The following is a 12,881-nucleotide window of genomic DNA, read 5'->3' as shown; positions in this document are numbered from 1 at the left end:
CCCAGCCCCTACAGCTTGGCACTTTGGACTTGAACTTAAAGCCTCCAAATTGTAAGAATAAACTCCTGTTTGTTAAGGCCATCCCATTTGTGGTATATTTCTTGTCAGAGCAGCACTAGGTAACCAGAACAGATGGAATCCTCCCAAATTCATTTTATGAAACAAGTATAACTTTGTTACCAAAAGCAGACAAAGACATCACTAAAAAGGAAATTTACAGACCAATATCCCTCATGAATATAGATGCAAAAATCTTCAACAAAATCCTAGCCAATGGTTCAACATTAGAAAAACAATCAACATCATCCATCACATAAATAAAACAAAGGAAAAGAACCACATGATCATATCAATTGATGCAGAAAAGGCATTTGATAAAATCCAACACATATTCCTGATCAAAACTCTCATCAAAATAGGAATAGAAGGGACATTCCTCAACATAATAAAGGGCATTTATGAAAAACCAACTGCCAACATTATTCTCAATGGAGAGAGACTGAAACCATTCCCCTTGCAAACAGGAACCAGACAAGGATGCTCTCTATCTCTACTTCTATTCGACATTGTATTTGGAAGTCCTCACTCACTGTTGAGTCGATTCCGACTCACAGCAACCTCTCCTTGGGTTTCTGAGGTGGTATCTCTATGGGAGTAGATTACCCTATCTATCTTCTTTATGAGGGGTGGCTGGTGGGTTTTAACCACCAGCCTTCTGGTTAGCAGTCAAATGCCTTAGGCACTACACTACTAGAGCTCCTCTTAGAAACTCTTCAAACTGGAACTGAATTCATCCCCTTGGCTCAACTTTCAGCCAAACTATAGGCCAGAAGGTACACTCTCATTAGAAAAATCAACCATAAGAGATCAAAATGGCAGCATTTGCCCAGGGATAAAGCTCAGAAGGCAGGATAGGAAAGGATGAAGGAAAATGGTAAGGACAAGGAAGAAGTGGAAAGAGTGCTGTTACAATGCAGGGATTGCAATCAATGTCACAAAAAAAATGTGTATGAATGAATGATTAATGGAAAATCAATTTGCTGTGTAACTTTCACACAAATCACAACAACAAAAAATTATTTAAAAAAAAAATTCATATGGAAAAACAAACCAAAAAACCAAACCAAGTGGATTCCACTTCATAGCAATGCTAAAGGACAGGGCAGAACTGCCCCATAGGGTTTCCAAAACCATAATCTTTACAGATGCAGACTGCCACATCTTTCTCTTGAGGAACAGCTGGTGTCTTTGACCAACCAACATTCTCATTTGCAGCTAAGTGTGTAACCATTGAAAATGAAGAACTGTAATTTGGAGGACCTACATAACCTGATATAAAGAAATTTTATGAAGTTACTGTAATCAAGTCACTGTGGTATTATGTCCATGCAGACAGATTAATGGAAAAGAATAGGGAATACAGAAGTAGATCCACACATATGTGGTCTACTGGTTTTTAACAAAGTTGCAAAAGCAATTCAGGGGAGAAGAGACAGTCTTTTTGACAAATGGTACTGGAAAAATTGGATATGCACATGCAAATAATAACTTTAATCCATAAATTGTGTAGTATAGTGCCTAAGGCACTTGACTGCTAACCAGAAGGCTGGCGGTTCAAATGCACCAGCCACTCCTTGAAAGGAAGGTTGGGCAATCTACTTTCATAGTGATACTGCCTCAGAAACCCAAGGAGGGGTTGCTATGAGTCAGGTCTGACTCAACAGCACATAACAACAACAACACAAATTAATCCAAAATGGGCCATGGACCTAAAGGTAAATCCAAAAACTATACAACTTATAAAGGAAAACATGGGAGAAAATCTTTAATACCTTGAAATAAGCAAAGATCTTTTAAATATAACACCAACAGTATGATCCATAAAAAGAAAAAATTCATAAATTGGATTTCATCAGAGTTAAGGGCTTATGCTCTTCAAAAGACACTGGTAAGAGGATGAAACGACAACAGACTGGGGGAAAATATTTGCAAGTTACATATCTGATAGAAGAATAGAATTCAGATTATATAAAGTACTCTTAAATTCAAAATAAGAAAACAATATAATTACAAAATAGGCAAAAGATTTGAACAGATACTTTACCAGAGAAGATATTCAAATAGCAAATAACCACATGAAATTTACTTGACATTGTTAGAGGAAAATGCAAATTAAAATCACGAGATAACACTGTATACCAATTAGAATATGAAGTTAAAAAGACTGATAGTACTAAATGTTGGCAAGAATATGGCAACTAGAACATTAATATATTGCTGATGAGAATATAAAATGGTGTCACCAGTTTGCAAGACAATTTAAAAGTTTCTTTAAAAGTAAAACAAATATTTACCATATTATGCAGCATCCTACTCTAAGTATTCACCAAAGAGAAATAAAAGCAAATCTCTGTGAAAAGACTTGAATACAATTGTTCATAATAGCTTTCCAAACTGAAAACAAAGCAAATATCCATCAACAAGTGAATAGATAAATTGTGGTATATCCACACAATGCAATTCTACTTAGAAAAAAAAAAAATTAACCTTTAACATATTGCCAAAGGAGCAGGTAGGCTGCATTTTCTAACCTTCTCTAACCCACAAGAGGAAGGCAGAATCACCATCAGTAAGTAGCCCAAGGCCTATACCTGCTAGGCCAGACATGCTGCCTCCCTCCAGCCCTTACACCAACCCTTACAGTAACCATTCCTCCCGGAGCACCCACCGCCTCTCTTCTGGGTTCGATAATTCACTGCAGTGGCCACACAGAACTCAAATTATGGGGTTTATTAGGGAAGCAACAGGCTACAATTCAAGTTCAGAAACGCACTCAGTCTCTTGCAGCCAGCCATCACACTTAGCAGACAGCAGTCTCTCTCTCTCAGCAGCGCATGTCTCTTGCATCTCTCTCTCAGCAGCGGGTGTCTCTCAGCCAGCAGTCAGAGAGACTCCTTCTGCCTCTAGGAGGGCTCCTTTTCAGCCTGGCAGAGTGGCCCAAACCAACTGATCCCAACATCAGAGTTCTACACTCCTGAGGGAGAGAGCGAACTTCCCAGAAAATTACTTCATGCTGCTCCCAACAGAAATATCCCAGGTGGATAATCAGGAGCTAGTCAGTTGCTCACAGCAAATTCCACCACAGAGTTTACAAAGACTTATGGCTAGAAAAGACATACCATGTAATTTACTATACTACACATATATAACAACATGGGTAGATCTCAGAATAATTATTGTTTTGGTTGCTTTATGCTGCTCTAACAGAAAATACCACAAATAGGTGACTTTAACAAACAGACGTTTATTCTTACAGTTTTGGAGGCTAGAAGTCCAAGTTCAAAGTGCCAAGCTCTAGGGGCTGAGTGAAAGCCCCTTGACCTTGGACTTTAGCTCTGCCTTTTCCTCCCAACCCAGTGGAGCTAGAGGTGTCTCTTTACTCAGGCAGCTGCTGGCTGGTGAGGCTAACAAGCCCTAGGATGACACATAAAAATGGCATGGTCCTAATATTACCAAACAACACGGCAGGCCACTAAATCAAGTCCAGAGATAGTCCCAAGATTGGCAGGAAACATGGCAGGCTGCTAAACGAAGACTCAGCTACACACAGGATCCAAGCATGCCCAAAAGCTCAGAAACCTTTCTCAACACTTCTCCTTATATGCTGGAAGCAGACCACATCCCCAAGGCAGCTACTCAGCTGCTCCAGTAGATTACACCACTGAGCTGTTTGCCAACTCATCATGAGGAATAACTGCATCCAGCTGCCCAGCCACTCTAAACCAAGCACAAACAAGTTGACAAGTAACCTGAATTACCACAATTATGCTGACCAGAAAGCAGATCAGTGGTGGCCTAGGAATGGGGTGGAGGTACAAAAGGGTTTGGCAGGAAGGAATTACAAAGAGGAAATTTTTCGTGTAATGAATATATTCATTATCTTAATTGTGGCACTGACTTCACATGTCAAGACCTATCAAATTTTACAATTTCAATAACACTGGTTAAAAAAATAAACTCATTGGTATTGTTCAAAATAAAAATGTACAATTTGGAGGGTAAAATGATTGGGTAATAATTCAGAAAACCTAAACTCTAGTTGAGAAGAGCAATATTACCTTGAATATGAGGAGCAGTGTTTCTGCACCTCTACTAAAAGACATAGTGCTCTGGGTAAATCTGCTGCAAAAGACTTCTTTACAGTGTTAAAAAGCAAAAATGTTACTCTGAGGACTAAGAGGCAATTGACCCAAGCCATGGCATTTTCAATTGACTCATATGCATGTGAAAGCTGGACAATGAATATGGAAGATCAAAGAAAAATTAATGCCTTTGAATTATGGTGTTGGAAAAGAATATTGAATATACTGTGGACTGCCAGAAGAACAAACAAATCTGTCTTGGAAGAAGTACAGCCAGCCAGAATGTCCTTTAGAAGTGGCAAGACCTCATCTCACATACTTTGGACATGTTATCACAAGGGACCAATCCCTAGAGAAAATCATACTTCATAAAAAAAGATCAGCAACAAAGAGGAAGATCTTCAATGAGATGGATTGACACAGCACGGTGGTTAACTTTGTGTGTCAACTCGGCTGGGCCTGGTTGAGTGGCTGGGCAGCTGGATGTAGTTCTTCCCCATGGTGAGATTGGTAATTAACTACATGGTGGAATCTATTGGAGCAGCTGAGTAGCTGCTTTGGGTATGTGGTCTCCTTCCCATATATAAGAAGCAACTTTGGAAATGATCTCTAGGTTATGGCACGCTTGAACCCTGCATATAGCTGTGTCGTTGTTCAGCAGCCTGCCATACTCTGCCTACCGTGGGACTTTCAATGGACTTGAATTAATGGCCTGCCATATGGTTTGGAAACATTGGGGTTGTGTCTTTATACTTGTCAACCTTTGGCTTGTCAGTCTCAGCAGCCAGCAGCTGTCTGAGTGAAAAAAAGGCCCTAGCTTCAGTGGGCCGGGAGCTGAAGGCAGAGCTGAAGCCCAAGGTCGAGGGAATTTCACCCAGCCCGTAGCAGCTGACACTTTGAACTCGGACTTCTAGACCCCTGAACTGTAAGAGAATAAACTGTTTGTTTAAGCCATCCCATTTGTAGTATATTCTCGTCAGAGCGGCACTAGGTAACCAGAACGCACAGTCACTACAACTGGGCTCAAACATAGCAACAATTGTGAAGATGGCACAGATGGTTCGTTCTCTTGTACATAGATCACTGTAAGATTGAACTCACTTGGCAGTGCCTAACAACAACATAACACCCTACTAAAAGGAGAAGATATTAATTGACCTTCCTTTTCCCATGACCACACCTCCCGAAAGTTTAAAACTTCAGTAATAAATGGGTAATGCTTCTTTAATTCTTAGCAATAATAATCCAAAGTACTAAAACTATACATAATTTTAGTTAATGCTATTTTGCATATGCTTAGTTTTATCCAATTTATAAGGGCAAGTAGAATTTTTGTAAAAAATGGGTGGACCATTACAAGCTCATCCATTACCTTTAGCTGGATAGCCTGGAGTAAGTGGGTCACCAGCACCATTCAAATTTAACACATTCCCTCTCTGAGCTCCCGTTCCAGGAAGGTTCCATCCTTTGGGATATGACTGTACCCCAGGGGCAGCATAGTCAGCTGGATCTGAGTACAAGATGATTCCTATAGCTCCTGCTAACATGGCATTTTTCACCTGCAAAATACAGAAATAGCAAATGATTGGCTTATTCATCTAAGAAAAAAATCCATTTAGTATTTTAAGGAATTTACATACTGCTTTTTCAATTACACCATTACATATTAAGTGCTCTTTGTCTTGAACAATTTCCCTCTGGCATATCTAATAAACTTCCATTTACTCTACACAACTCTATTCAAATATTAACTTGTTTATGAAACATTCCTATTGCCCTCAATATGTAAAATTAATATTTCCCTTCTTTGTATTACTTCCATATTTTGTATATATTTCTATTGCAGGATAAGTCATAGTTTTTTATAGAATTTTCTAAAATATGTGTATGTCCAACTAGACTGGACTGAGTTTTGGTTGTTTTTTTGTTTTTTTTTTTAAACAGAGACCACGTCATATTCAATTTTAGCCACTCCACTCCAAAATCAGGCACATGACAGAGTAGGCACTCAATTATTTTGTTTCTGGACTAAATTGATTGGAAATACAATGCAAAACAGTTCAGAATGCAAATAATTACAGTGTTTTTGTAAACATATTTCTAATAGCCAAAATGGTCTAAAGGAATAGAAAAATCTACCTTGTGAGATACTGAAGTCTTCATTATCAGAAATATTGTAGCAAAAGTGGCATTTGTATCACTTCACTAGAACACATTACAATATGCAGAAAGCTCTCTTCTAAAACTGGGCATATAATCTCTCACAACTTTTTCTGAGGGCAATTTGATAATCCCCATCAATTCTGAAAGATCATACACTATGATTAACGTAGCCCACTTTGAAGAATCCATACTATAAAAATCTTCACACAAAATGTGCAATTATGTAAGGGTAAACATGTTTACAGAATTATTTGTAAGTGTAATAAATTTGAGAAAGTGTCCATAAACAAGGGACTGACTGGATAAATTGTTTATCAGTTCTGCAAAATAATATGAAGCCATTTAAAACAATAAGGTATTTGTTTAATAAACAGTTACATAAAAATCAGTATATAACATTCACTATGCTAAGTGCCTTCAAATGTTAATTAATTCTAATCAAGTCTCTATGTGATTGGCACTATTATTAGATTTCCATTTTATATATGAGGAAACACTGGCAGAGAGAAGTTAAATAACTTGCCCATAGTCAAAAATATAGAGAATAGGGGAATTCAGACTAGACCAGAGCCCAGTTGCTATGAATCTAGAATCCTATCTTCTTAACCAATACATTATAAACTCTCAATATTCTAACATGGAAGAATACCCATAAATTATTGCTAAGTGAAAAAAGCAAGTGGCACAACATATATTGTAAGGCTATTCTTTGTTAAAAATATTTTATATATTATATATATATATATATATATATATATATAATGTATGTTGTTGTTGTTGTTGTTGTTTGCCATCGAGTGGGCCCCGACTCATAGCGACCCCTCCTTGAGTTTCCGAGGCAGTATCACTACGGAAGTAGGATTGCCCAACCTTCCTTCCGAGGAGTGGCTGGTGGGCTTGAACCGCCAGCCTTCTGGTGAGCAGTCAAGTGCCTTAGGCACTATGCTACCAGAGCTCCTATATAATGTATAGATCAAGATATTTCTGTTTCATAGAATAAGTCTGGAAATATCTATCAAATGATTATGACTGAGTAATGCAGAGAAACACTACATTTTTTTAGTTTATAAACTTCTATTTCCTTCAATAAAATGAAAAATAAGTATTATTTTTTAAATAAAAAAAAAATTAAGCCTAATATCCCTTTCTAGATATGTGAAGTAACATAAAAACAGGTTTTCTGCACAGAAAAACTGTAACAAATGCAAGAGCAATATTTTGAACACAATTCTGGAAACCAGGATTCAAGCTGATCATTTACATTTATAGGGTAAATATATCCTATCTCCTCCCCTCTAGGAAAACAAATAACACATTACTTTATTTCCTCTGAAGATTTTTCCATATCTTGCAATCACAATCTTTCCAGTACAGTTGATGTTCATATCTCTTTCTAGTTTGAAAAAATCTTCAGTGCGAGCATAATTGACATATATAAGATCTCCCTGTAGGAAAGTAAAGGAAGAAGAAAAAACCCCACATAATGCTGCTATCATTAAAGAGAAAACCAAAGAATAAACTGGTTCCACAAAATTGCATCATCAAAAGTTGTCTTTCCTGATTAATGCTTAATAAACCAACCCATTGTAATACTGGAGAAGTCTTTAGGGAATTTTTCAACATCCTCCAAATTTTAAAAAAATGACAATGTCCAAAACATGTTTTAAATAGTATCTGTTTTGAAGAAATCATCAGTATATACTGAGACTCAGGATATAGAATACATAAAAGCCATTTTAAGAATTCCAAATATGGTAGTGTCTAATAATGTCATTTAAGAACTTCCGTTGTGTAATCTATAAAATCAAGTCAAGATTACGAGCAGAGGAAAGATGATTGTAAAAAAAACATTGATCGTCCTTTTTGAATTCAAATACTATTCAGTAGTTTCTCTGTCATTTTGAAGAGTGGCATCTGCTTCATCAAGGTCTTTTGTTTATTTCATTCATTTTTTTTTTTCTGTTTGTTTTTCATGGGTTAGCGAGAGGGGAGACCCATCGCTGAATCTCAAACTATGGATTAGCAGCTATGAGTCTTTTAATCCCCTTGGTTTTAGCCTTTTACAGAGGTTTTATGTATTAAAGGAAGGTTTAAAGACTTGAATAAAAGTTAGCTTTATTTTACCTCTGGTGAGCCTTGTGGAGAGAAAGCATTATATGGTGGTACAATATTTGTAACATTCTCATATCCATCTGGTGTCAGCTCAAGGTACGATGTTTTGAAAATCTAGCAAGAATTGAAACACATCAATTGGAAAGAATGATTCCAGCTAATTATTAAAGAGTAATTTCTAATCTATCATTATATAATTATCAAATTTATCATTTTCTGCCTCTAGCCTGCTTCTACATTCCTGACCCCTACTAACAATATCTCTAACTAACCACCCATATCAGATACCAAAGAATAACCCATAACTTTATCTTCATCTCTATACTCCAGTCAATCACTAATCAAGTCCTGCTAATACTGCTTCCTAACTAATTCTCAGAACCATCCCCCTTCCTCATTCTAGTTAACATATGTTATGGATTGAATTCTATCCCCCCAATATATATATTGTAAATCCTAATATCTATGCCTGTGATCATTCCCATTTGGGAATAGGTTGTCTTTGTTATGATAATAAAGTAGGTTTTGTGTAGGGTATATATTGAGTCAATCCCTTTTTTTAAAATTTCTTTTTTAATTGTGGTTTGGGTGAAAGTTTACAAAGCAAATTCACTTTCCATACAACAGTTCACACACACATTGTCTCATGACATCGACTACAATTTACCCCAATGTAACAGCTCCCCTTCCACTTCCTCCCGATAGTTACCTCTTCCCTGTGTCCATCCCTACATGTACTCCTGTCCCCTGAACCATCTCCCTGTGCATAAACAGCCCTTCTTTCTCCCATGATTGTTCTCTCCAAGGAGTGTATCTACCTCAAGTACATGTTCAACTCATATGCCTGTCTTTTGTTTGGCTGGAAGCCACAGGTGTGGGTTCAATTCCAGACCTGAAGGGCAGCTAGGGGCTATAGTCTCAATGGTTCCACCAGGCTCTATAAGACCAGCAAACCTGGTCCACCCCCCCTTTTTTTTCCCAAATGATTTTGAGTTTTGTTTCACGTTGTTCTCCGTCTCTATCCAGGATCTCTTCCACAGATCCCCCTCTGAGTGGTTGACAGTGGTAGCCAGGCACCATGTAGTTCTTCTGGTCTCATAGTCATATAGGCTGAGGATCGCATAGTGTACTGGTCATGAGGACTAATTGTTTCCATGAATCTTTGGTTTTCTTCACTCTTCTTTGCTCTGGACAAGGAGAGACCCATCGTTGCTTCTAGATGGTTGCTTGCAACCTTTTCAGATCACAGTAGCTACTCACCAAAGTAGGAGGTGGAACAATGTTTTATGTAGTATGTTATGCCAATTGAGCTTGATGTCCCCTGCGACTATGATCCCAAGTCCACAGGTTCAACTACTCGCTCCCTCTGGGTAGCTGGCTGTGACCAAGAAGTGTGAGTCAATCTCTTTTAAGATATAAAAACAGATTAAACAAGCTGGCAGTGCAGAAATGGAAGAAGATTGATGCTAAGTCACATGGAAATCTTCAAGGAACCAGGAAACAAGCTGAAGAGATAAGGCTCTTCCTCTGAGCTGACAGAGAGAAAGCCTTCCCATAAAGCCAGCATTCTGAATTCAGATTTCTAATCTCCTAAACTGTGAGAAAATAAGTTTCTGGTTGTTAAAGTCACCTACATGTGGTATTTCTGTTATGGCAGCACAAGACAACTAAGACACCATTTTAATTGAGAACTGCATCATCTTTTACTCAGACAATATATTGCATGAGGACTTCAACTTTGACTCCTTGCCTAGTCTAGATCTAATCAACAGATAACCCAAATCTATCTAAAATCCCACTCTAATTATTTCCTTCTATTGCATAGGATTTGTCAATGGTTTCCATGGCTTGAAGTTGAAGTGTAAGTTCCTGAGGACAGCATAGTAGGACTTCTGTCCCCAAAACACATCTATAGGTGTTATCTCTTATGATGGCCCACTTTGTATTTTACATTCTAGAAATTCTGAAAATCTTTAAGATCCCCAATACTAAACCAGACCAGTGTATGTATCCAAACCTTTGCAATATTTTCTGTTCTGCCTACAATTCTCTTACCTTGCTTTTACATATATCATGACTTTTAGACAATACTCTTTGACTCCCAGGGTGGGCTAAGCAACACTTTTCTGTGTAGAAAAAGCCCAATTCATACTTGTAAGGAGCTCTGGTGGTGTAGTGTTTAAGGCATTTGGCTGCTAACCAGAAGTTCAGTGGTTTGAACCCACCAGCCACTCCACAGAAGAAAGAAAAGGCCAAATGCTTCCATAAATATTTATTGCCCTGGAAACCCAATAGGGTTAACTATGAGTTGGAATTTACTTGGTGGCAGTGAGTTCGGTTTTTATTTTTATTTTTTTGGTTATTCATACTTGTGGGGTGAATAACTTAACTTGACTCAAAAAACTTGATTTTTGCCCTAGGTTCTTGAGAGATAACTCTAACTTTTTATAATTTCCTGGAGTAATTGAGATTGTCTTTGTTATCTAAGAGGACTCCACACACCTAAGAATTTGTACTAATGAGGGGAAAATGGGAGCCCCAAAAGACCACTTTGTGATATTAGCAGACCCTGGTGGGGGCAAGGAGTAGAGGGAACAAGATTCAATTAATCATAACTACATAATTAGACACCAATAAAGTGTCTAGACTAAGAAGCTCCATGGACTTCCTGATTAGTGAAAGACATCTATGCATGTGGGAGGGTAGCACAGCCCTGTTTGGGACATGGAAGCTCCAAGTTGAGAACTCTCTAAGACTTCACCCTATGCATCTCTTCATCTGCATCCTTTTCTTCCTACAATACAATTGTAATTACAAGTATAGCATTTTCCTGAATTCAGTGAGTTGTTCCAGCAAATTCTTGAATCTAAGGGAGGAGTGGAAGCCAGCAGGTCCCAAGTGAGAGAGTGAGGAAGCCCCTGAGATTGTGACTGGTATCCTAAAGGAGTAATGGGACAACCCTAAATTTGTGCCAGCATATCCAAAGTGAGGGTATCACTTCCAGTAAGACAGAGGAATAGGCAGACAAGTGACACAGACCCTCTTCAACAAAGAAAATAAAAACCAATTGACAGGTATACAGAAGATAATCCTGGAGCCCTGAGCTTTGAAAGGGACTATACAGAAGTGGATTAGGCACCAACTAGTGGAAAAACCTTAACGAAAACAGTGAGTACAGAGACAGTCAGAGCTGCAGACTGTCACCTACTCTGATGGGACCAACAGCCTGAATATTTCCAAGTAGTGTCGGGACCTGATGATAGACCTAAAGATCAGCCCTGGTCACCAAGGGCTGCAAGGACAACTGCACTGGTGACCTATGACTAGGAAGGGAAACACCAAGGAAGGAGATGAACTGAGCTGTTGACTTTCCGCTGTCTGGAGGGCACAGCCATTTTGATTGTTTATGTGCGGCAGCCATTTTAAATATTTAAAGTGATCGAAGATGCAGCCATTTTGAATGTTTACAAGCGGTGGCCATTTTGGATATTTAAAGTGACCAAGGGCACAGCCATTTTGAATCTTTACAAGTGGCAACCATTTTGGATTTGAAAGTAATAGCATTCTCATTCGGATTCCAGGGACCTAAAAATAGGCTCTGTTTGCCAAGGTCAGCAGGGACTTATGAGAGGCTGACAACAGGAAAAGAGACAGGTGGTGAGAGTGTAAGTGCTGTCAACTAGTAAATAGAGGAGCACAGTACCCTGCTTATATAGATAATATACAAAGAAAATGAAAATCATGGGCAAGTCACTCTAACATACAATCGCCAATTAAATATAAACCCAAAAATGTCACAATCACAGGGAAGAGATGACTGTTGGGAGGAAGTGGGAGCTATTGCACTGTGGTGAATTATGGTCAATGTCATGAGACAAAGTATATGTGAACTGCTGTATGGAAAGTGAATTTGCTCTGTACATTTTCACCCAAATCACACACGAAAAAAGTCACAATGCCTCAGAGACAACAGAGCATCACACTCCACATAGAGAAGCAAGATAAAGCAGGAGAAACAAGGGACCAGGATACAGACCCAAAACACATCCCTGAGGAAGACACAGCATTGGAACTCCTTGATAAGGAATTCAAAAGAATTATATTTAGGTATCTTTAATGAATTGAGAGGCAGATCAAGGAAAACACTGACAAAATTGAAGAAAACACAGAGAAAACCGTACAACAATTTCAAAAGACAATACAAGAACCAAATGGCAAAATAAATGAAAAATTAGAAATGATACAAAATCTACATACAGAAATCCAGAAGATTAATACTAAATTCTCAGAAATAGATAAGCCATTGAATGAGCAAAGAAGCAGAATTGAATCAATGAAAGACAGAATTAGTGAGATTGAAGGCAAATACCTGAACACATCTTTGGAAAGGGATAAATCAGAAAAAAGATCAAAACAAAATGAAGAAAGCCTAAGGTTCATGTGGGATACCATCAAAAGGAATAA

General features: G+C 38.1%; 1 protein-coding gene across 1 annotated transcript in view; it reads right to left on the bottom strand.

Moving 5' to 3' along the window:
- The window catches only part of LOC103194636 (N-acetylated-alpha-linked acidic dipeptidase 2), a 64,212-nt gene that overhangs the window by 42,262 nt on the left and 9,069 nt on the right, over window positions 1-12,881 (bottom strand). Inside the window, exons 4-6 of the mRNA XM_007938051.2 lie at window positions 8,430-8,531; window positions 7,625-7,750; window positions 5,515-5,701 (exon numbers count right to left, since the gene is read on the bottom strand). Coding sequence (XP_007936242.1) covers window positions 5,515-5,701; window positions 7,625-7,750; window positions 8,430-8,531 — 415 coding nt within the window. The remainder of the gene's footprint in view (window positions 1-5,514; window positions 5,702-7,624; window positions 7,751-8,429; window positions 8,532-12,881) is intronic.

Source organism: Orycteropus afer, unplaced genomic scaffold, assembly GCF_000298275.1.
Source record: "Orycteropus afer afer isolate SDZICR_OR568_19922 unplaced genomic scaffold, OryAfe1.0 scaffold00047, whole genome shotgun sequence".
Lineage (NCBI taxonomy): Eukaryota > Metazoa > Chordata > Mammalia > Tubulidentata > Orycteropodidae > Orycteropus > Orycteropus afer.
Note: the sequence above shows the minus strand (reverse complement) of the source record. Positions and strands in the feature narration are given on the sequence as shown.